Here is a 25,218-nt window from a genome sequence, read left to right as displayed (position 1 = left end):
CTTCTTGAGACACCATCTGCCTCCTTTGCCTCTGTTTCCCTCTTTGAAAGCTGGGAAGACAGGTTGGCTCCAGGAGGTGCCTTGAATGGGCTTACAATCTGATAAAGCCAGGAGCTACGGGAGCTGGAGATGGCTCAGTGGTTAAGAGCACTGGCTGTCTTTTAGAGAACCTCAGTCTGAACTCACATGGCAGCTCTAACTGCAGTCGTAGAGAACCTGGTACTCTCTTCTGACTTCCACAGACACCAGGAGGAACATACATGGTACACAAGATATTCATACATTGAAATTATGAGCCAGGTGTGGTGGCACACGCCTTTATCCCAGCACTGAGGAGGCAGAGGCAGGTGGATCTTTGAGTTTGAGGCCAGCCTGATCTACATAGGACAACCAGGGCTACACAGAGAAACTCTGCCTCAAAAAACCAAAACAAATGCACGTACATGTAACACACACACACACATACACACACACACACCAGTGCCCAGTGCAAAGCAGGCCTTGAGTGACGGCAGAGAAAGCAACAGCGCCCAGACTATGGCAGCTACAGTTACCTTGCAGGAGGGTCGGCGCTTGCAGCATCTGCTTGTAGTAAGAATAGTACAGTCCACACTCCGTCCTGAATGAGATTTCTCGCTCTACTTCCTGAAACAAAGTGAGAACGACTGGGTTTACTTGACCTAGTTTTGTTGAAACACCATCGTTACTATAGAAACAAGATGCAGAACTACAGAACTTGGGCGAGAAAAGATACTCTGCAAATACCAGAAATCTTGACCCAGGGAGGCATGGCAGCAAGCTCCTGCAATCCCAGCAGCGGGAGGCTGAGACAGGAAGATCATGAGCTCAAGCCTGGTCTGGAGGCTACATGGAGAGATCATGCCTCAAAACAACCAAAAGAAGGCTGAAGATGCTGATACGGGGCCACAGACTGGACGCCCAGGGGTTGGGCCATTATTCTTTTTTTTTAAATATTTATTTATTATATATACAATATTCTGTCTGTGTGTATGCCTGCAGGCCAGAAGAGGGCACCAGACCTCATTACAGATGGTTATGAGCCACCATGTGGTTGCTAGGAATTGAACTCAGGACCTTTGGAAGAGCAGGCAATGCTCTTAACCGCTGAGCCATCTCTCCAGCCTGTCCATTATTCTTTCTACTTTTGTAGGCATAATTCCATAAGAAACTGGTTTTAAAACCTGACAGAACTTGTTCCATTTAAGTGGGTATTTCAAAGTTCATGGCTTCACACAAATTACAACTACAAAAAAACAAAAACAAAAAAATTCAAAAAATTACCACAAGTCCCAAGTAATATTAATATCTCAGAGCGCTGAGGATGGAGAGATAGCTTAGCAATGAAGAGACTTCATGTGAGTTTTTTCTTTTCTTTTTTTAAAAACGTGTAATTAATTTAAAAGGCTTTAATCTATGCTGTTACAGATGCCTTTGCTCCAGTGTCCCAGAAGCCAGGTCCTAGAGCTGAGGTCACACTGTGTGCAGAGCGGTAGAGCTGAGGTCACACTGTGTGCAGAGCGGTAGAGCTGAGGTCACACTGTGTGCAGAGCGGTAGAGCTGAGGTCACACTGTGTGCAGAACAGTGCCGCACACAGCTGCACTCCACAAACCTCACGCAGCCAGAAAGGTCTCAAACCCTCCCTCTCACTGCTACGAGCCCTCGTTTCAATGCATCTTTGCTCACTCCTATCTGCCAGGATTGACTCAAAGAGTAATAAACATTCTATTAAAAGAGCCACTTATGGGCTAGAGAGATAAATCAGAGGTTAAGATAAGTTATTGGCTGCTCTTGCAGAGGACATGGGTTCAGTTCCCAGCACCCACATGGCAGCTCACAACCACCTATAACTCTAGTTCCAGGGGGATCTGATGCTTTCTTCTGACCTTGTGGGCACTGCAGGCACGTGGTACACTTAGAAAAACATGCAGGCACAGTCAGGCACATAAAATTAAAAATTTTTTTTTTAAAAAGGAGAAGCACTTGGGCTATTTAGCTCCAGACCTGTAAATTAATGTGCTTCTTGGACACATCCTTTAAAAATATCATGAATTTGGGCCGGTGAGTGGGCTCAGCAGACGAAAGTGCTTGCTGCCAAGACTGGCAACCTGAGTTCCATCCCCATGACCCACTTGGGAGAAATAGACTCCCATAAGCTAACTTCTGACCTCCACACGTGTGTTGGAAAATACGTGCTCCACACATGCATGCACACACACACACGTGCACACACGCACACACACACACATTTTAAAAGAAATTTTATAATAATGTCAAAATATCCAACTATTGACTCTAAGAAACTATTAGCTGGCATTTATTCTTTCTAGGAACATGTGAGGATAAACTATATACTGAACTTTTCATAGAAAATAAGCATATCTTGGGGAAGTTAGGCATTGAAGAAGAGAGGAGAGAGCAGGAACGAGGAGGAAGGGTGTGAGGGAGGGAAGGAGAAAGGGAGGCAGAAGAAGAGGAAAAGGAGGAGGAGTTTGCTAAGCAGGGTGGCTCAGGTCTATAGTCCCAGTACCCAGAAGGTGGAGACAAAAGGATCACAAGCTGAAGTCCTGTCTGGGCTACACAGTGAGACTTATCTCAAAACAAAAGTTTAAAAAGGGTTGGAGGTGCAAGGCGCAGTGGCACACACCTTTAATCCCAGCACTCAGGAGGCAGAGGCAGGCAGAATTGAAGGCCAGCCTGGCCTACACAAGGGTTCGATCCCATAGTGCAAAAGCACAGAACAACACCACACACAACAGTCAGCCTCAGCATCTCTGCTGCCCCCTCCTCAGCTTCCACAGTGGTACTGACTTATCTTTCACAGCTGAAAGAGGTGACCTTTTTCAATAATTACACCAACCTAGCCATCTTCCATCTTTGCAAACACATGCTCCATTGTGTTTGATCCTATGAACCAAACTGGTACCCTGTGTTTCTACACTGTTCAGACTCCCACTCAGTCAGATAACCATGGAGACTGCCTACTGATGTTAACTGAGCAGATACTAGCTTTTGTCCGTGCAAAATAATAACACGAACATAAACTCATATTAAGTGCAATTACACTCCTCTTTTTCCAGCTGCCTTCTACAGAGTATCCTAACTCCAAACCTATAATCTCAGAGGGGGAGTCAGCCCAGTCATTCACATCTTTGGGCCTCATTTCCTATAAGATTCTAAGGATTAAAAAAAAAAAAAGTCTTATAAAGATGGGGGGTGTTATTCAAAGTGTAAAATGTGGAAAGCTATGCCCTTCCCCCTCTTTATTACACCCAGAACAGTAAAAACCAAAGGGGGACCTAATTAGTAAAAAACGCATTCAAACATGATTAATTGGTAATCTTGGCACCAGCTGTCTAGAACCAAATGCTATCCTTTATTAGACAGACACTCGCAAGTTTTACATCTGCTTCATGCTAAGGGAACATCTGCTTCACTCTCACGCTTCCCCAGTTCTGCAGCAATTTATACTTTGTCTGGTGCTGTGCGCCAGCGGAAATGCACATTGGTAGAGGCTGCCCTCTGCAGAGTGCAGAGTGGACAGACACTCCACAGCTTCACCTGTGAGGGTCTGTAGAGAGAGCAGCTTTGGTGAAAGAATAAGACCGTGTCTGAAAACAATGACTGGAAAGAATAGACAGACAGATGAACGGAATTGTCATTTTTTATTTGTGCGTATGTGTGCGCACACACACTCGCAAGCACAGACCCGCAGAGCCAGCAGAGGGTGTCAGTCCTCTGGATGCTAGAGTTCCAGGCAGTTCTGAGCAGACATATGGGCGCTGGAAACTGAATTCAGGTCCTCTAGGAGAGCAGCCAGTGCTCTTAACCTCCAACCCCATCTCTCTAGACCTGTGAACTATAGTTTTAAAGATCTGTTTAAAAACATTGCGGTATTAGCTTACATAGCAATTTAAGTACTCAAAGGGGAAAACACAGTTCTGCTGGCCATGCCCGAAAGGTTATCAGGCCCTTCAAGACAAATGACACTCAATTCAGGAACACATCAAGCTCAATTTAAAAAATCCCATATCAGTAACTTCTGTGGATGAAAACTGTTCCCTCCCTATCCCCCAATAATTAGGCTGCCGGGAACGGAGAAGCCAACGACCCATTAACTCTCCGAAACGCTGTTTCAGAGTTAGGCTAACAAATCATCTCACCGAGATACCACGAGTTCAAGGGAAGACAGCTGTGCAGAGAGCCCGCACTGGGAACCATGCCCTTGGCAAACATATTTACGGCACGTACATGGTTTATTGTCTGGTTAAATTCACATCCATCTGTTAGGACGTTAGGATTCCTGCCCCAGAGTTGATTAAAGCTGTGACACGTGACAGCTGACAAGCCGCGTTGGTGAGAAGGTTAAGTCCTGCAGGCTCTCCCAGCTCGCACTGGGCCTGCCTGGAAGCCATCAGCATCTGCAGATTAACCCCGGTTATTCCAGAGACACCTCGCTTTGACGAAGTATGCAAATCGTGCAGCAAGAAACCTATAAAGGCTTGCGGGTGAACCAGAAGCCCAGGGATAGGGACTAGGAAGAAGCCAGGAGAGCCAAACACATCTAGTGTGGGTGGAAACAAAGAGAGACCTAGGCCCAAAGGAACAAGAGTGCCAGGAGAGCAAAGGAAAAGGCTCGTGGCAGCTCAGAGTTCCAGGGGATCCAGTCCTGCCCTCTGACCTCCTCAGGTATGCATACAGCTCACATACATACATGCAGGCAAAACACACACGTAAAACACTCACACACAAAGCACTCACACACGTAAAATAAATAAATCTAAAAAAAAAAAAATTTAAAGTAGCTGGGTGTGGGAGTGGTGGTGCACGCCTTTAATCCTAGCACTTAAGGGGCTGAGGCAGATGGATCTCTGTGAGTTCCTGGTTTGCACAGTGAGTTGCAAGCTACAGAGGTCTATACAGTTTAACCTTGTCTCGATAATAATAATAATAATGATAAAAGACAGAGATGTGAAATGCTACCTGAGCAGAGATCAGGATGTAACCGTGGCTAGTAGATACCTGAGGAAGGGTCTACCAATCATACAGAACCCACACAGAACCACGCACGAGTACCAGGAATAGCCAGGAAGGCATAGCACCCTGAATGCAGATGAGGGTACAGGAAGAGTGGGTACAAAGGGTAGGAAGCAGGTAACTCCATAGGTGACCCAGACTCTGGGCCTGTACTTGGGAGCTAGGAGGGGTGAAGTGTGCAGAGGGAGTTGGGAGTTTGTTTTTATCCTTAGCAGGCTTGAAAAACTTGGGTGATTTATAGTTTATTTTGAGACAGAGTCTCACTAGGTAGCCCAGGCTGGCTGGCACTGAGCTGATCTTTATGCTTCTAACTTATGCTAGGATTATACACATATACCACCATGTTTAGACACCGTACACACACACTCTTATATAATACATAGGCATTATATGTTTGATGATTTTCTTTATGTATATATGTGTCTGTTGAGTGTACCCACAGTGGCCAGAAGAAGGTGTTAGATCCCAAGGAGCTGGAATTACAGTAATTCCTTTTAACCACTAAGGCATCTCTCCAGTTCCTTCGGTTTATATTTTAAAAGGCTTTAAAAAAAAAAACCTACAGAATTCAAAAGAGGGCCAACTGAACCACTGGATGAACTAAGGCAGGCTCACAGGCAGGATCTAGACATACAGCAGACATATGTGAGACAGGAAGTAGAAGGGTAGCTATTCGGGGTGTAGGTGTAATGGTAAAATAAAATGCTGTGAGTCCCTGAGTGGTTGCAGAGGGCAGCGGGCCTTGAAACCACACTGCAGGTCTCCAAGCAGCGCAGCGGCAGGCAGTGGGCCCCAGAGCAGCCTGTCCCTGGCAGGGATGGTGCATGTGACCACACCAAAGGCAGCTGGTCCCAGGCAGGTGAGACAGAGACATGGAGAGAAAGGGGAGAAGAGCAGAGAAACAGAAAGAGAGAGAGAGAGAGAGAGAGAGAGAGAGAGAGAGAGAGAGAGAGAGAGAGAAGGGGGAAGGGGAGAAGTGGGGAGAAGAAGATCAGCTTGCCTCAGCGGACAGGGGAGGGAGTGGCTTGTCTCTTAAAGGGACAGGACAGATCATTACATTAGGGAGAGTTAGAGGGAAGGGGAGCAAGACAGGATGGGGGCAAATAAACAAAACAAACCAGGCCAAACATTTCAATTTTCCCTCATATGCAGAGTCTAGATTTTCAAAACCGACACCTTCATGAGAGCAGAAGCAGGAAGATGAGTAGGGACAACAGAGTCATGGGAGGTGGATGGTGCCAAGAGCAATGACGGCATGTTTGACATTTCATAACGAAAGTCGCTATTTATATTAGTTTTAAAAAATAAAGGAACAAAGTTGGGCTTGCACTAAGGCACTGCTGTAATGACACGGGCAGAAAAAAGGCAGTCTCAGGACAGCCACCTTCTGGACATGGTACGTGTTTAGGAGTGGGATCTGCTGAGGGATTTCATGTAGGGTCTTCATGAACAAGATCTTTCAAAGCCTTCTGGCCTATGCCAGTCACATATGAAGTTGTAAGTTGCAGGTGTGGGAAACACCAAAGCCAGGGAAGGCTAGTGCTTTGGTCTGCTGCATCTGAAACGCCCACTGGACAATGGAAGAAGGTGGCCAACTAAGGGGCTGATGATACCAGGTCTGGATTTCAGGGAAATATCTCAGTCGGGTCCTTACTGGGAGTCACCAGCATGCGGATCTTAGACATGAGGGTGGATAGAAGAGACCTGGGTTCCAGGCTAAGGGAGGTCAGAGGCCAGGGGCAGCCTAAGAAGACCCGAAGGCTCAGCTGCAGAGCCAACTCTCAAAGAATGTGTCCTGGAAGCCAGAAAAGGATGGCAGCAGACCAAGTTTGAGCAAGGCTGAGTGACTGCCACTGGACTCAGCATCTCTGAGACTGTTGGTCACTTCACTAAGCACCTTTTTTTTTTTTTTTTTGGTTTTTCGAGACAGGGTTTCTCTGTGGTTTTGGAGCCTGTCCTGGAACTAGCTCTTGTAGACCAGGCTGGTCTCGAACTCACAGAGATCCGCCTGCCTCCCAAGTGCTGGGATTAAAGGCGTGCGCCACCATTGCCCGGCTCACTAAGTACCTTTTTAAAGCAGGGCTATGCATTCAAGTCCAACTGGAAAAGGTTATAGAAAGAATCACAAGAGAATAGGGACTACAGCGGCTCAAAGGAAAAGGGACACAGTGGATATGTCACCCAGATGGGAGCAAAGATGAAAGCATCAACTACGGAGTGCCTGCTTCAGCAGAGGTGGAGAGGAGCCAGCGGTGCAGCTCTGTGCACAAGAACCAGCAGGTGCGGTGTGAAGGCTTGTCCTCAGGTCCAGAGGCAGGTTGGAGTCTGAGGAAGGCTGCCTGGTGAAGATCTGAGCTGCAGAGGCTGCTTATCCAAAAATCAGTGCACCTAGAATGCATGCAGTCCCTTGTGCACAAACACAGGGCTGTGACAAGTTCAAGATGCCCAGCGTTCATGGGTCCTAGATGGAGTCATTCACCCTTTTGAGCTCTCACACAAAGATGAACAGAGACTAGGGGGTCAGTGTAGCAAGGACATCAGCTGGATAGGGTTTCCACTCCAGCTGTAGCATGGAGAAACAGTGACATCACTCACTCCTTCCCAACCTCAACGTCTCTTTCATAAAATAAAATACACTCTGTGAGGAGGAGGATTTCAAGTAACAATCTATAGGTCACGTGTATATATACAATGTGCACAAACATGCTTCCTCCAGGAGTGATGGTTCAGCATTGGCCAGTTCTGTGTTCTCAGCCACCACAGAGATGCTAAGTAACACACAAGGAAACCAGCTGCAGTTCTGATGTCGGCACTGTAACAGCTTTGTGAAATGTGTTCTACAATGGTTTGAACACTGTTGGAGTAGTGGGTTTTGTTTGTTTTTTAAGAGTTTGGGCAGCTATAGCTATGGCTCAGGAGTGGAGCGCCAGTCTAGAATCTACCAGTGAGGGGCTGGGGTGTGGCTCAGAAGTAGAGCATTACCTAATGGGCAAACCCCTTATTTGCATCCCCCAGGGCTGGGAAATGTTCTCTTTGTAAAAAAAAAAAAAAAAAAAAAGTAGTCACTAGTGTGTGAAATTTTCAGGGTAAAGAATGGCAAGGTACTCAAAATAAATTGTTTTCTGGGGCCACACTTGGCAATTATTATTTTCCTAGAATAAAGTCTACTTCTTTTCTAGACCTCGGGTTTGCATATACATGCCACCTGTGATGTCATGACCGGCTTCTGTTTCTAGTTTCTGTATTTCTACTTCATTTCTTCCATCTTTGTGCTCTGGCGGACGAGGCCACACCGACAGCTCTCATTTTCATCAAATGTTTGCCTCATCACTAATCTACTATTTAGCTGTATCCTTCCCTTTGCCTGACTGTTCACTTTGCAATTCCACAGAGGAATATTCCACTCATTTCTGGGTACTTCATCCTTATTCTTTATTATACTATTTAAAGCAACAAAATTCTGCACACTGCCTTGAAATGCATCTCTGAAGCTTTCTAGATTTCTTTCCTAATTTCTAAACATTCAACATTCATTTTCTCTGTGCTCCAAGATTTAAGGAATACTTTGAGGCATTTGTTTGCAATGTACAAGGTCCTGGGTTCAATCCTCAGGGGTACAACAAACTTTCTAGTGAAGAAGGGGGAGGAAGGGAACTTTTAAATTTACAAGTCACAAGGATTTTGCTTTTAGCTGGCTTGAATTTTTATTTAAAGGAATGAATGAATCAAAGAGAAAAGTGTCACATTATCCTGAGGCAGGAACAGAGTGCTTACTGGGTGAATAAAGTCTTTCCATTTTCTCTGCTAAAAACAAAACAAAACCAAAACAAACTCTGGGGAGCCAGAGAGCTGGCTGGCTCAGCAGCAAAGAGCACTTTCTGCTCCTATTAGCATACCAGGGTTCAGCTCCCAGCACCCACATCAGCAGGCTCACAATTGCCTGGCATTACAGTTCCAGGAGATCCAGTGCTCTCTTCTGGCCTCTGGGGGCATATCACTCATGTGTGCCTGCAGACACACACACATATACACCTGTGAGTTTGAAGTCAGCGTGGTCTACAATATGAGTTCTAGGCCAGTCAATAGCGAGATGTTGTTTCAATCAAAAAGAAAAAAGGTTTGATATGTTTGATATTCTTGTGTTCATGATATACTTGTGTTACGTTGCTTTTGGGAATGAATCTTTGATTGTGTCTCTGTTTCTCTCTGTGTGTGTTTTAACTGGGAAACTTTACAGGGTGACTTTCTTAACGACGACACAGGACAGCTTATGTACCTCTCTGTGTACTACCTACTGATGCTCTGCAGTGAGCAGCCGTGATCGTATGTTGTGGGTACTTCTCCTGTGTTTTTTATTAGCTCTAAACCTGTGATCATCCTATCCTGCCTCAGCCTCTTGAGTGCTGGCCTAACAGGCATGTACCACCACCTCACTCAATTCTATTCACAGTCCCAGAGTTTCACATGTAACCATGAAAAAGTTGGAAGTGAGATGAACCCATAACTCTCCTCTTAGGTCATATGATCTGTAGTGCCCACTGGTTTCTTGATTAAGTCCTGCAATCCACCTCCACACTTTTCTTACTCTCTGAAACCAAGGGGCTGTGTATACTATGAGATCACTCTAATGCCGCTCAGCTATTTCCTCTAAGTCTTCCAATTTCGTACTGCTCTGGACTTTTTATTCTTCTGCGTGCACTTCATACACACAGAGTTCAGTGGACAACTCTGCAGAGTTGGCTTTCCCCTCTTTACACGGATTCCAGGAATCAAACTCAGATCATCAGGCTTATGGCCAAAGAGCTTCTAGGCCACCTCAGTGGTTCAGAATGAGTGTGAATACACAAACATACATACATACATATAAATACACACATACACACACACACACACGCACGCGTGCGCGCACACAAACACACACACACACACACACACACACACACACACACGGTCTCGTGTATCTCAGGCTGTCTTCAAACCCATTACGTAGCCCACCATGACCTTGAACCTCTGATCTTCCTGCCCCTTCCTCTAGATTGCTGGGATCACAGGTCTGCTACTTCAGGCTGACAGTTTTGCTGGGTTAACATTCTGTGGGACCAACTATGCTCTTTCAATTTGTATGCCCAAATTTTCCTTTATCCTTAAATTTTGGGGGCAACAAATTTCTGTGTCACGCTTTCCCTCCTCAGTTGTTGGGACACCAGTGTTGCATGTTTGCTGTTCTTTGTCTTCCCTGGCCACCTCTTCCCTGCTTCCATCTACACGTCTGCCCAACTCCTCCTCTGTGTTTTCCGCAGTTGCGTTTGCCGGATGCTAAATCTTGTCTGGTCTTACTTTCTTTTTCTTTTCTACATTCGGTCGACTCTGTTTCCTTTCCCTTTGTGGCCTTCCTCTATCTCTTTGAGAGCTGGCATACTGTAGGGGTTCTATTGCTGTGAAGAGACACCATGACCATAGCAACTCTTATAAAGAAAAACATTTAATTGAGGCTGACTGACAGTTCAGAAGTTCAGTCCATTATGGTCACGGGAGGTGGCATGGCAGCGTGCAGGCAGACATGCTGCTGGAGAAGGAGCTGAGAGTTCTACAAAGTGATCCACGCTGGGTGCAGCTTGTGCAAAGGATAACACAAAGACCACCTTCACAGTGACACACTTCCTCCAAGGCCACACCCACTCTATCAAAGCCACACCTCCTAGTAGTGTCACTCCCAATGGCCCTATGGGGGTCATTTTCTCTCAAACCACTACAGTGAGTAGGGACGCTTGCAGAGAATCTGTGTCACATGGAGGCACACATCGACCTGTAACTCCAGGTCCAGGTGATCCGGTACTCTCTTTTGGTACACAGACATAAATGCAAGCAAGCATTCATATTCATAAACAAATTAAAATTTTATAAATCTATCTTCCAAACTGGCAAATACTTTTTATTTTGGGGACATGGTCTCACTGTGTAGTTGAGGCTGGCCTTAAACTCTGTCCTCTTGCCTTAACCCCCTGAGTGCTGGGGCTGGCTATTTGTGATGTATTTGGCCTCTATCTTCAAGTCCTTGCTATTAAGTTTTGCTGCTTTCTTCTCCCCCTCTCTCTTACTGTATCATTACACAACGTTTTGCTAGCTCTTTCTGGGTAATTAGTCATTGTGAACATAACTGACAAGCTCTTTCTTGCTCTTTCTTGATCAGTTCTTTACAAAAAGGCTACAGTGGGAGAGGGGAGGGACACATTGAGACCATCAAAGTTGCTGTAGGACAGAGGTGTTTTTCAACAGTGATTTCTTAGCCTGCCCTGGTGGTGCATACCTTTAATCCCAGCATTCCAGAAACAGAGTCAGAGGCAGGGAGAAATCTTGAGTTCAAGGTCAGCCTGGTCTGTGGGCAGGTCCCAGGCCAGCCAGGGCGACATCATGAGACCTTAAGAATGATTTCTCTAGTTTTCTCCTGAGTTTAGTGAGTAGTGATGGGCAATGTGAGGGATGTTCAAACCGCAAGTCCTGCTCCACTAAATTCCATGTTCTATGGATGCAATCAAACCCTGGTAGGACTCCTCCTTTCATACTGCCTTGGTCCATTCTCTTCCCCAGAGGCACATCACGGCACCCATCAGGGAATGGGTGCACATGCCAGGACCCAGGCTTCACTGGAGGGCAGAGTTGGGAGCCCTTGCTCAGCACCTTTTAAACTCCTCTGGACTTCACCGGATATACCTGGAATTTGGATAATGGGCTTCTTAGATTCAGGAGATAAGGTCTGGGGCACTGTATGGTAGAGTAAGCTTTGCCTGAACAAGCCTTAGAAGGGAGGAAGGCAGGGAGGGAAAAGAGAATTCAGCTCTCTTCATTTTCCTTAATTGTTCTGACACAATTTCAAGACGAGCAGAAAAGTGACATGTTTTTACTGCCACTTTAAAGTGAGAAGTTAAGTAAGTAATTTTGGGAATTTAATGACACAATTAGAAACAATCTAACTCTCCAAAATTGGGGCACATTCAAAGAGTGAAATAAATAAGAGTATACGCGTGTCAAATCTGCTGAATTCTATAAGCATACATTTTTAATCTAATAATGGTGCAAGCTTGGTGAAGACGTGCAACTGTCTGTCTAAGAAGTGTGCGATGTGACATCAGACATGGCAAACTGTACATATGTTGAGTTCGCTAGGTAAAATACATATGCATGTGAGTGAAAATGGAAGGAAAAGTGTTTTTCTTTGGTGGTGGTGGCAGAAATGAAACCCAGGCAAGCACAGACTAGTCAGTGCTCTACACTAAATCACACTTTACCTTCAACACTCAAAAGATTTCCCACTTTTTGTGTTCTGTGTGTATGTGAGAGAGACCTGAGGGGCCAGGTACAGGACTGGAGACTGAACTCCAGGCTTAGGCAAATACTCTACCACTGAGCTACTTCTCTGACCTATTTTCTCTTTGTTTACATTGAGACAGGGTCCTGATAAGTTGTCCTTGCTGGTCTTAAACTTACTCTGCAAGCCTCTGCCTCAGCCTCCTGAGCAGCTGAGCTGGTCCAGCTGGCTCTGAAAACGCTGGGTGTAGGAGGCACCTGCCTTTGATCCTTGTACACAGGAGACGGAGACAAGTGAATCTCCATGAGTTCAAGGCCAGTCTGGACTACACCACCAGGCCAGTCAGGACTACATAGTGAAACTGTCTAAATCACAGTAAGTGTGTGTGTGTGTGTGTGTGTGTGTGTGTGTGTGTGTGTGTGTGTGTGTTTCTAATACATAAGTACAACCTGCTCAGTTTCTATGTTATTTGTATGTATGTTTTCAGGGCTGATCATTTGGTATTGCTAATCAAATGATGTGCTATTCCCTATTTATAACAATTAATGAAAACAGAGTCCATATAGTTAGGCATTTGGGAGGGTTAAAAGGAAGGGGGAAATGATATAACTATATAAACAAACAAGCAATCAGTAGTAGTAAGTCTTATGTAATATTTTTCATCTTAAAGTCTGTTTCACCATCACAGGACAGCACGGATAGCAACAACAAATGAAGCATAATAAATATTCAATAAATAAAAGCATAGTGGCAACATGGTTTTCCTATAGCCTCTGCTGACAGAGATCATTAAAATGAATTAAAAGTGGCTGTCCCCCACTTGCCAGGACAACAACACCCCCCCAGCCAAGCTAAGCTGTTCCTCCAGGCAGATTTTCCCAGCAGCCGGCTGCCTTCCTACTCCTCTGCCTTCTCTTCCTGCAACCTCAGAGGTCCAACCTGCTTTAAACACAAGCTTATTTACTGAGCCCTAATAATGCACTGGGTTGTAAAGGGAATTCAGCAAGTATGATGTAGACTGTGCCCTTTTGGTATGTTTGGATTATGACAAAGGACAGTAGAAAAAGCAGGCTGCCTTAAACGCCAATTTAAAGCTAAGGTGTTTACTAAGTTAAAAAAAAAAAACCACCATAAAATGTACCACACACATTGCAGACATTCAACATAGGATATGTAGTTTTCAGCCTGTAACATCTGAAGTTTTGTGGCAAGGAAGATAAGGTACAGTGACTAAAGAGGAGAAATAAACTCTCTAACCCATCAACGAGGCTCAGAAGAAGTTCTAGACAGATTCTCTATACCGCTTAAGCCAGTATCTTTCCCTTTGGTTCAAGCTGACGCTTCAAGGCTCCCACTTTTCAAATTCTCACACTGCAAAGTACATTCCAAAAATCACTTAGAAGGAGACTGTCACACGTTCAAGGTGAGCCTGGCTTATGTTAGGAGTTCCCACGAAGTGACTGAGGTGACACCATCCTGTCCTCATCTTACCCAGACTCCAATCTGTGTCTGCTCAGAAAAGTCTCAGCCCTAAGCACCCCTGGCAACCATGTCCTCTGGGACAACACATTTAGGGTTTTCCATGACCCTAACATAGCCCAGATGCGTAAGCAAAACAACTGACGTGCTCTGACAAAAAGAAAAGGGTTGTAGGAGGCTACACGGTTCCCCTGACAATAATGTCATCATGGTGTTTGCCTTTAGAAATGCTTTACCCTTTGGAGTCAAGAGTTCTTTAGGGCAAGAGCCTACTCTTAGTTGCTAACTAAAAAAATTTCCAACTTGACCTTCTATGTATGGTAGTCAGTAACGTTCTCTCCTGGGCTGTAATGCCAGGCCATCCAAGGCTGGGCACTGAGACTGTGTTCCAAGAAAGCAAACAAACACACGGACACATCATATTGAAGTAGGGCACAGTGGTATATACTTGCAATCCCAGAACTCAAGGTTGAGTCTGGAGGACCAATAATTGGAGGCTAGCCTGAGTTATGCAGTGAGATGTTATCTTAAAATCAAGTAAAAATTAAACCAGTAAATATTTGGAACATAGAAACTCAACACGTGAGCTTTTTATCTTTCAAGGAATTATTTTTAGTCTCTGAATAATTAACAATTCTAAGTACTCAAAATGAAAGTATTTTCATGAAAAAGCAGCTTAGTGTATGTACACTTTTAATCTCAGCACTAGGAGGCAGAAGCAGGTGGATCCCTTGAGTTTGAGGTCAGCCTGGTCTACAGAGCAAGTTCCAGGTCAGTCAGGGCTACAGTGAGTCCCTGTCTAAAACAAATAAAAAGAGATAGAGCTTGAATAGAGTGGGGGAGGGGAGTCAGCGAGACTCTGAGCTCAGTTGTAGCCTCTACAGGACAGTGGGTGGTGGGCGGAAGAAACCTGTTAGAGGATATGCCAGCTTGTGGCTTCCCAGATGGCATCGGAGGCACAGAAAGAGGCTGTCCAGGCTTCTCTTTCTTTCCCATTCTACACACTTCTGAAACAATCTCACCCACACATCTACAAGCTGGTAATATGAAAATGTCCATTTTTCAACACAGATGGAGCGCCTGCCTTCGGAGCCACAAATCCAGCTTCCTCAACTCCCTATCTTTGGCAGACAACTTTGAAAGTGCCTTTGGTATCAAAAGTGAGCTGGGGATGGCGGCAGGAGAATCCTGAGCTCAGAGCCAGCCTGGGCTACACAGTGAGACCCTGTCCTTGGAAGGAACTTTCAAGCTCCAGAAATCGAGGATTCAGCTGTTCTCAGCCCTCTGTTCCTGGAAGGCAGCCCTTAACTCCTGAGTGATGAGTGTCCTTTCTCTAAAGACCCCAGCTGACAGCTGATGCTGCTGACTCAGAATGCCAGTAAGTCTTGCCAGTAACTAGAAGGTTGGGGCTTTTGAGCCCACACGGTATCAATCCGACTTTGAGCCCACACAGTATCAATCTGACCTCTCTAGGCTGCAGACATCCATAGCCAACGATCCACTGAGTCTTGTGCCAGCCTGTTTTTATGTCAACTTGACCCCACCTAGAGTCATTATGAAAGAGAAAGCCTCAATTAAGGAAATGTGCCCTTGAGACTGGCCTGTGGGAAAGCCTGTGGTACATTTAAGATCTTAATGAATGTGAGAGGGCTCAACTCACCGTGAGTTGTGCCACCCATGGGCAAGTAAAAGCAAGGAGACTAAGCAGGCCTTGAGGAGTAAGCCAGTATCAGCACTCCGCTGTGACCTCTGCTTGAGGGCCTGCCTCCAGGTTCCTGCCCTACCTTCCTTCAACGATGAACTGAAATAAACCCTTTCCTCCCCAAGTTCCTTTTGCTCATGGTGTTTTATCAAGCAATAGAAACCCTAAGACAGTCATCTACACTGGAGCTTAGGTGAGCTGTCCTGGCTGGCAATAAACCACACACTGCCACACTGTGAGCCAAAAGGAAGGGTAGCGGTGCGTGGGTCTGGGATGTTCTGGACTACCTTGCCTGTGTCTTTCCCTTCTGCTGGTTCTCGTCTATATCTTTACGACACCTTCAAGTACAGCACGTCCCTGAGTTCTAGGAGTCCTTCTGGCCAATGCTCGTTCTGAATGGCCAGTGGGCACCTCAAAATCTATAGCCAACTGCTTAGCGGTAAGGGTCAACAGGGATGGGGATCCCTCAATTTGAGACCAGAGTTTGGCTTTTTGAAACCGGGTCTCATGATGTCATCCTGGCTGACCTAGACCTGTGCAGACCAGGCTGGCCTCAAACTCAGAGACCCACCTGCCTCGGCTTCTCAAGTGCTGGGATTAAAGGTGTGTGCCACCACCATCCAGCAGCAACGAGAGTCTGCAGGCCAGGGCAGTTTTTCTGGAAAGTTTGGCCTAACTGGTGGTAGCTGGAGAGAAGTCACTGTACCCTGGAGAACTGCATATGGCAGTCTGCATATGTCACAGGGAATGGCAGATGCACCAGCCAGCCACCAAGCTGTTCACAGAGGACACTGGGCTGTCGCTGTATTTCTGCCCCGTCAGTCACCTTTCATAAAAACGACAAAACGTCCTTCCAAATCAACTTCCTAGAAAATTCTGACTCCGCCCTCTTCTCTCCAGTTCCTTCCAGCCTCTGAACCCCTACCCAATGGGAGTGCAAACTCAAGTTCCCCAAAGAAGTAGAAGGCACTGCAGATTGAGGAACTGACCGCAAGTTCCGTGCCTGTGGGGAGACGGGGAGAGGGATGGCTGTAGGCCCAGAGTCAAACCATCCATCTCCTGCCGTCTTTAATCTCGGTAGCTATTTATCCCCAACCTCTCTACCTGACCTAGGATGTCTGTCTAGTAGGTGAAACTTTTTGGCATACACCCACTTTGCAAACCACTAGCGTCTCCCAGATTCAAAACTAAGAATGCCACCAGGCAGCATCTGGAACCCACAGCAGAGACGACCCCCCTTTGTTGTAATTCATGTCTTAGTTAGATTTTCCAAACACCACGACCAAAACCGACCTGGGGAGGAAAGGGTTTATTTGCCTTACATATCCAGTGCATCGTGAAGAAAAGTCAGGGCAGAAACTCAAGGAAGGAACTACAGCCGAGGCCATGGAGGGGCGCTGCTGAATGAACAGTTGCTCAGACTGCTTTCTTAGACAACTGGGGACCACCTGCCTAGAGATGGCACTGCCCCCGGTGGGCTGAACCCTCCCATGTCAATCATTACTCAAGAGACTTCCTTACAGTCCAGTCTGTCAGAGGCATCTTCTCAAGTGAGGCTCCCTCTTCCCAGATGACTCGAGCTGGTGTCAAGTTGACAAAAGACCAGCACACCCACACACTTGGCGTCCCCACTGAAGTATTTGGGTAAGTGCACTGATTTATGATTCCTCTGACCTGTAACCACAGACGTCCCTGTAACCTTTTCCATGGCGTCATGTGTCACCCAGAACAACATGAGTCCATATCCAGGCCATGTACACTCATAATAAACTGTCTCATTCCCTCTGGGGCCAACGCTGCGCTGTGCAGACAGGGTCTTTCTTTTTGTACAGCCCCTTATACCTTCCTTCATACGCTCACAGAATTATGGCCCCATGTGCTCCTCTCTGATTCTAGACAGGTCAACTTCATTCCCGCTTTGGAGCCACTTCCCTGCGATGGCATCTACCCCTTTTTACCACATAGGTCCTGGTTTCCATGTCTTACCCTTGAGGTCAACAGCTTCACCCTGACTCTAAAGAGGCCCCTAATCACTCACCATCTGCTTTGATTCTTCTTTCTGATTTTGTCCCCCGCATCAAAATTAAGTCTCCTTCAATGCCGGATTCCCAGGCCTAGAGGAGGGCCTGGCTCACAGAAGATAATCACTTATGGGATATCCTAATTGGATATTCCGGTCTCATAGAATCCACTGAACAGGATTAACTCCGTGGTGGGCTCTAGCTTTATTCTGCCCTCCTCAATCCATTCTCCATGCCACAACTGGAGACAGCTCCCCAGGGAAGAGCTGCAGCCTCGTTAGACGACACAGGGCTCACCACACACTCAAAGGCCAGTCTCTGAGACAGAGTACAGGTCCTTCCCCATCAGCAGCTGCTATACACAGTCTATCCTTTCCCCTTCTCTTCTCTGGGCACAGTCTACTGCTGTCGGCACACACAGCTCTCCCTTGCCTCCCAGCCTTGAGCACTGTTCCTCCCCCATTCATTTCTCCTCCCTGGGTCTCTTCTTTTGTTTACCCTTCAGGATTCCTTAGCCAATACTTGTAGCCCCAACCATGGGCTTCCTTAGAACTCTACCCAGGTCAGAGCATGGACTCAGGATGTGTGCCACAATCTGAACTGTCTGAAACCTTGCCTGTGTTCTTCTCAAGAGTATCACCCACATTGGGGAAGGGCCTTGTCTAATCCGTTTGTACTGCTACCATTAAGCACAGTGTCCACTTAACACTGCAGGTGTCCGGTACATATTTGCCCCATTTAGTATGCTAGACAAGCTGAGGCCTTTGTTAGTCCCTCCAAGTTCTCCACAAATTTCGTTCAGTGTTACTCACAAAACAGGCACTCAACTCTGGATTGAAAACATAACAAAATGTAGTACAATGATTACTCTGACCCAGGGAAAAGTCAAGGGTGCCCAAGCATCTTGATGATGGTTTGGTTCTATAAGATGTGAGCAAGGCCACTCATATACTTTAAAGAGCTCGAATCAATAGCTCCTTTGACATGTCTTCCTGCCATACTGCTATTAGCATTTAACTTTGGCTACATAGTCCCGCAGAGGCACCTTAGCCTTTATCCAAAATAAAGATATTAATGTTCACAAAGAAGCATTATCTGGGGCTGGAGAGATGGCTCAGCAATTACATGTGCTTTCAGAGGATCGGGGTTCAGTTCCCAGCACCCATATCCGACGGCTCACAAGCTCTTGGAACTTCAGCCCCAGGGGATCTGATACCCTTTTTCTGGCCTCTCACAGACACTAGTACCTACAGGCAGGTGCATGCACATGCATGCATACTATATATAAGTAATAATGCAAATCAAAAAGAAAAAAAAAGCAAGGCATATTTATATCAAAACCTCTGGCAACAGGCAAGCTTCCTTCTATGAAGTCACAGACATGCCCTGAAACGATGCCAGCAGGTTCTGGAAATTCTAAGACAGAAAGAAAACAAATGATATTTGAAGAGTCGACCCTGCCCCTCGACTGTAAGGAATTGATGGCTTTCCACTCAAGTTCATTTGCACTTGCACACATAGTACTGGAAAGTCTGAAGCTCCTGATGGAGATGAGGGCTCCATCTGAATTTCTTCCTTCCTTTTTGCCTATTGCAATCAACAGACAGAAAAAATAAATCAAATAAATTGATAAATAAAATTTCCACCATAACCCAGTTTGCACACAGATATATACAATCAAAACGAAAAGTAACAAAACAATCCTCAACCCTCCTCTCTAACTGGATTTCACCGAGCAGCCTACTATGCCAGTGTCATAACCCGTATTTAAACTGACAAATACGACAGTTTAAAATAACCACAGTAAAACTAAATCGATCAAAAATAACAAATTTCAATTTTCTTTCTCTCTCTTCTTCCTGCATGTATATAGGGACACACAGGCACATGTATTTGTATCTGCACATGAGTGGAGACCAGAGGTAGACCTTGAGTGCCATTCCTCAAAAGCAGTGTGTCTTGAGTCTTAGGGGACAGAGTCTCTCACTAGACCTGGGCATGTAAGAGTGCACTGCTACACCTTACATTTTACACAATTGCTAAGGATTCGAACTCAAGGCCTCACTCCTGTGCAGCAAGCACTTTACTAACTCAGTCATCTCCATGGCGCTTTCCAGACAGATGCTTACTACGTAGCCCAGGCTAGCCTCAACTCGCAACCCTTCTGCCTCTGTCTCCCTAGTGCTGGGACAATGCGGGTAGCACCATAGTGAGGAGAAACTCACCTGATAATACAAATTTTGATGCTATTTTTAAATGATGAACACATAAGTCTTCTTACCCTCGGGTTATACCCTTCTAAGACCCAAGATTCTTTTCTTTCCTGGGAAGACAAGTTCTCACATAACCCAGGCTGGCCTTTGAATGCCCGATCTTCCTTCTTCCACCTGAGTACTGGGATTATAGATGTGCACTACCATGCCGGGATAAGAAAGTGGGTTGGACTCTCGTGGCTAAACTGTGTGGTCCTGGTCATTTATCTACATGGCTCGCTCTTAGGGAAACAAATGAGCAGATCACATAATAATGGTCTGAAGTAGCCCATACCTTAATATTGGAAAACCACAAATCATTCTCATGCAGGGTGGCCAGGTAGACAGATGTAAGAAGTCCAATGCAAAGGGCCACGATTCCGCCAACCACAGATGACAGGATCTTCCAGAACCTTCCAGAGGCACAACCTTTTAGAAAAGTGAAACACATCAAACAAGAATGTAGCATTTGGGGAGGTGAGACAGTGCCGCTGATAAGATCACTCGCTGCTCTTGCAGAAGGCCTGAGTCTGGTTCCCAGCACTCACATCAGGCAGCTCACAGCAGCTGTAACACCAGCTGTAAGGGATCTGATGCTCTCCTTCAGTCTGTGCCCATGGGTACAACCTTCACACAGACACACATAGACACTTAGGAAAAATAAAAATAAATTTCACAGAAACAATATAGCATTGACCAAAAGTCAACAAACTAGAAAGAATACAAACATAGGAGATTTAAGGATAAGAAGTAAGGATGAATATCCTAGTGGGGAACAGATTAAGGATATGAATAGGCAATGAACAAAAAGGGGAAAGGGGACAATAAATGTTAACAGACAGAGGAAAACATGTTAAAACTCATGCAATTCTCTAGCATTGACAAAAGAACAAGCTATACTTAAAAAAAAAATCTTGGCAAATCTGGAATTTAAAAATGCTAATTCATGAGCTGGGGGTGTGGCTTAGTGGTAGAGCACCTGCATGGTGTGACCACTGCAAGAGGGATACATGGTAATGGAGCGGAAAACTGCTTTGGAAATGGGCTGGCTAGCTTTTATGTCAGCTTGACACAAGTGAGATCGGCTGACAGGAGGGAACTTCTTTTGAGAAATGGCCTCCTTAAGACTGTGCACTTGAGAAGTTGCCTCCACAAGACTGGCTGCAGGCCAGTCTGTAATGGAGCTTCCTAATTAGTGATTGATAAGGGCAGGCCCCATCATTGTGAGCTGTGTGTGCAACAGCGGGGTCCTGGGTGCTGTAAGAAAGCAGGCTGAGCAAGCCACGAGGAGCAAGCCAGTAAGGAGCACCCCTCCATGGCCTCCGCATCAACTCCTGCCTCTCAGCTCCCACTCTGCTTGAGTTTCTACTCTGACTTCCTCTGGTGATTTCGAATTGTGAGCAAAACAAACCCTGTCCTCCCCAAGCTGCTTTTGGTCATAGTGTTTCATCACAGCAATAGAAACCCTAACTAATACAGATATGGATTTAAGTAAATATTTTGGGGGCTGGAGAGACGGCTCAGGAATTAAAAACACTTGTTGCTCTTACAAAGGACTCAGGTTCCATTCCCAGCACTCACATGGTGACTTAAACTGTCTGCAACTTCAGTTGCAAGGAAACTGATGCCCTTCTTGGACTGCCAAGGGCACCAGGCACACGCATGTGGTGTACTTAAGAAAAGGCTTGGGACCTGGTAACGGCAAGCAGCAACTTCCCCAACGGTACATGGACCATGCTCAGTTTCGTGGAGACAGCAACATCCAGAAAGCAAGATAAACATGGTCATCTCTGCTTCTTTCAGGGCAAGGAAGTCAGTAGGAGTAGCTTTTCCTTCTTTTTAAAATGTCTTTAATTTTCAGGGTTGCCTTTTTTCTGACATGATTTCATAAAATGGGCAATCTTCAAAGTTTTTTTTTTCTTTTTCAATTTAAAACAAACCAAAACAGGGCTGGAACAATGACTCAGCAGTTAAGAGCCCTTAGTACTCTTGCAGAGGACTCAGGTTCAGTTCCAACCACCACATGGTGGCTGGCTCACAACCATCTATAACTATAGCTCACGGGGGTTCCGATACCCAAGTCTGACCTCAGAGGGCATCCAGGCACACCAGTAGTGTATACACATACCTGCAGGCAAAACACTCATATGCTTAAAAATAAATAAATTGTTAAAAACAAACAAGAAACAACCGAAGGGCTGGTGAGGCAGCTGGGTGAGTAAGGGCATTTGCTGCCGCAGCTGATGACCTGACTTTGATTTCTGCAATCCACAAGGTAAGAAGAGAACAGATTCCTGCTAGTTATCCTTGGACCTTCACATACACTGTCGGGTCACCACACATATCCAAGGTAAATAAATAAATGCAATTTAAAAAGAGAAAGACACAAGGCACAATTTAACATGAATTTTAACTGTATACCATCATCAGAAACTACTCCAAATTACCTCACATGCATTGGCTCCCATTAACTTAGCCGAGTGGCCTGACTTTCCAACATAGGCACCTTTTATCTTATTAAACAGCTTTTTCTGTTACCTATTAGCTCTGGCTGCTAAGAATTCATCTAGCTACAAAGGATTAATTATGTCCAACACCAAAAATGGCTCTGATGTATGTGGAGCTTTTCAAGCTTACTTTAAAAATTTTGGCCATGTTTAATTAGAAAATGTGACGGGGGGGGGGGCGTCACTTAGCAACTGCTCAGCATTATAAAAACTGCTCAGCATTATAAAAACATTTCACCAAGTTTTCATTTTTTTTTCTCCTCTTCCTCCATCCCCTACCCACCCCCAAAATAAAGCAAAAGAGATAACTTTAGGAATTTGACTGAATACAAAATGTTAAATTTCTTTTTCAAAGACTATAATAAAATGGAACTGAGGCAAGCAAGCTAAGGCTGCCTGGATGGTACATATGCACACACAAACCAGACAAGATATTAGGGAAAGGGACAGTCAGGTGGGGCAGGCGAAGCCTCGGAGGACCTGATGACATCGCCACCGTAAGTTAATCAACAGACAACTTACCAAGGATTCTCATCAAAGCTCGTTTACTGATTATAGCTGAAAAGCCAATATAATCAAAGCACAATCAGAACGCCTGGGTGCTGGAACAAGTGTCCTTCAGAAGTCTCACCATTTTTTTACCCTATTAGATGGTGACATATGCTAATACGCAGAAAGTAATCCAAATGCCACCTTAGCTTAGATCACCTACCAGATGGCAATTTCTTTTCCAAATTCACATTTTGTTTCGGTGATGGACAACCCTCGGAAACTTCTACGGTTTTCGTCTCTCTTCTTTGCCGGATGTACATCATGATGTCAAAGATTCATGTGCATTGTTCTTCCAACCACTCCTACAAACAACACCCAGATAAGTGCCCCACGGATATGTCAACACTCTCTTTACCCCAATACACCCTTATGCTCTTAAAGTATGCTGTCAGCAGACCCTTCCATATAAATCTTGAGCAGCCTTTAAAGACGCAACACAAATATTGAACTCAACCATATTTCTAAAGCATGGGTTCTCCAGGTACTCCGGGAGTCAGGGATACAGGTGAGACACATGAAGAAGCCCAGCCCTTCTTCCAGGAAGCCATCTTGGAGGCTCCAAGTCTTGTGACATTTTCCTTCCCTGAACCCTAACACTAACTATGTGATATGTTGCTTGACACAGTTTTACACTGTTTTCTCAGTTCCTAGAGAAAGTAGTGAGTTTGATGCTCCCACAGAACTGGCCACCGGGAAGGGATTTCTAGTAAACTTGTGACAGCCAGATTTTGAAGAACTGAAACATTGTTGCTGATACCTGAATTTTAGCACCTGTGTTCTTTGAAACACCGGCTAGATGTCTTAGTGTCAAAGACGGCGGGGCTGTGCCGAAACAGGGTGGCTGCTCTCCCTGGGGAGCAACAGTGGGTGTAGCTGTGGGAACAGTTACCTAGTTTGGAAGCTGAGGGGGGGAGGTGGGGGTGTCGTGGCGGTGAGTAAGCTGGCACCAGTCCCTCCCGCCCCCCCAGAACATCTTGCCTCGTTCCTCTGAATAATGAATAGCGTTTTACTAATTATCTATTAAAGCCCCGAGGAGTAGCGAGACGAGATTGTTTGGGCAGCTAATCCAACCTGCACACAAGGTACCAAAGTCTATGTTTACCTAACGGTTTGCTCAATGCAACAGAGCAAGCCAACAAGACACAACGCTTTTGTGAAGATTCGCTCATTCAAAAATAATGAGAAGAAACACAGACTTAAATGCTGTGCCTCAAAGCACAAGAAACGAAGAAAGTGAGAGAGTTAAAAAAAAAAAAAGGTATCTTTTCAAAGTCTTGCAGTCACAGCTGGGATCCCCTCCCCCTTGGTGATTCCTGTCCTGCTAGCCCTAGGCGGGACAAGGGGCTAAAGAGGGCCCATCGTGCGTTCACCGTGCCTGTTAAGACAGAAAGTTAACAAACACGCCAAGTGCTAATTATGACACGCGTCTGGATTGCAACAACCCCACGAACCAGGAAACAAAAAGTTGCTCCGGCCAGCGGGACGCGGAGCCCAGGCCAGACTTCAGCTAAGGGACCCGCAGGCAATAGCACGACTGCCGATAGGGATGCACGCCGCCACCGCCACAGTACACCTGGAGCCACTCCCCTGCGCACCTGGCGAGCCCACGAGCGGGCCAGGTGCCGGGCAACCCCCAAAACGTCTGGGCACTCGCTCCCGCTCAGCCGTGCTCCCTCCCACGCCCCGCCCACGTGTCCCGTGGACGCGGCTCGGCCAGTGCCCTGGCGGCCCGACCCCGCAGCCACAGACCTGCGGCCTCAGCAGTCCTCGCGGGAGGCTTGGGATGAGCAAGGAAGCACGCCCGGCACCCGGCCCTTGGGGACGCGCCCGCACCGCGGGAGAGAGAGCGAGGTGAGGACCCGGAGGATCTAACGGCCGGCGACTCTGTGAGGCGCGGTGCAAGGCTGGGCCTGGGGGGCGTCTACAGCCCCTGGAAGGGGCGCGCCGGGGAGGCCGGGCCGCTGCGGCTGCATTAATTGGTTCCGGGAGCTGTTCGTCAACTGAAGGCCCCGCCCCCGCCTCCCGCGTTGCCCCGCCCCGTCTCGTGCGGCGCAGACCGGAAGGAAGAGGCGCACTTCCGCTCGGAGGCTTGCAGGCGTGCTGCGTTCGCTGGCAGTTCTTAAGCTTGGCTAGTTTCTGTCCTCGGAGGCCCTGCTGTCCCGAGGAATCGTCATCTGGTCTCGGGTGGCTTCGCCAGCTGCACCGCCTCAGTGTCTACTGTGTGTGCGTTAGACGTTTAGTGGCAGAACCTGTAGGTATATTTGCGGCTCCAAAGACACGCCCTCCCACCCCCAGCCCACCCTCACCCATCCCCCCCGCCCCGTTGTTTTTGCTCTGGGCTTG

At 46.3% G+C, this 25,218-nt stretch overlaps 1 protein-coding gene across 1 annotated transcript in view; it reads right to left on the bottom strand.

Moving 5' to 3' along the window:
* Positions 1 to 24,818, bottom strand: part of Dpy19l3 (dpy-19 like C-mannosyltransferase 3) — a 68,656-nt gene extending 43,838 nt beyond the window's left edge. The window contains exons 1-4 of the mRNA XM_005368410.2: positions 24,625 to 24,818; positions 23,036 to 23,177; positions 20,112 to 20,245; positions 555 to 645 (exon numbers count right to left, since the gene is read on the bottom strand). Of these exons, the coding sequence (XP_005368467.1) occupies positions 555 to 645; positions 20,112 to 20,245; positions 23,036 to 23,138 (328 nt within the window). The 5' untranslated portion in view covers positions 23,139 to 23,177; positions 24,625 to 24,818. The remainder of the gene's footprint in view (positions 1 to 554; positions 646 to 20,111; positions 20,246 to 23,035; positions 23,178 to 24,624) is intronic.
* Between the last annotated feature and the right edge of the window lie 400 nt (positions 24,819 to 25,218).

This window comes from Microtus ochrogaster, unplaced genomic scaffold, assembly GCF_000317375.1.
Source record: "Microtus ochrogaster isolate Prairie Vole_2 unplaced genomic scaffold, MicOch1.0 UNK32, whole genome shotgun sequence".
Lineage (NCBI taxonomy): Eukaryota > Metazoa > Chordata > Mammalia > Rodentia > Cricetidae > Microtus > Microtus ochrogaster.
The sequence above is the reverse complement of the archived record's forward strand: the minus strand, read 5'-3'. Positions and strand labels throughout refer to the sequence as shown.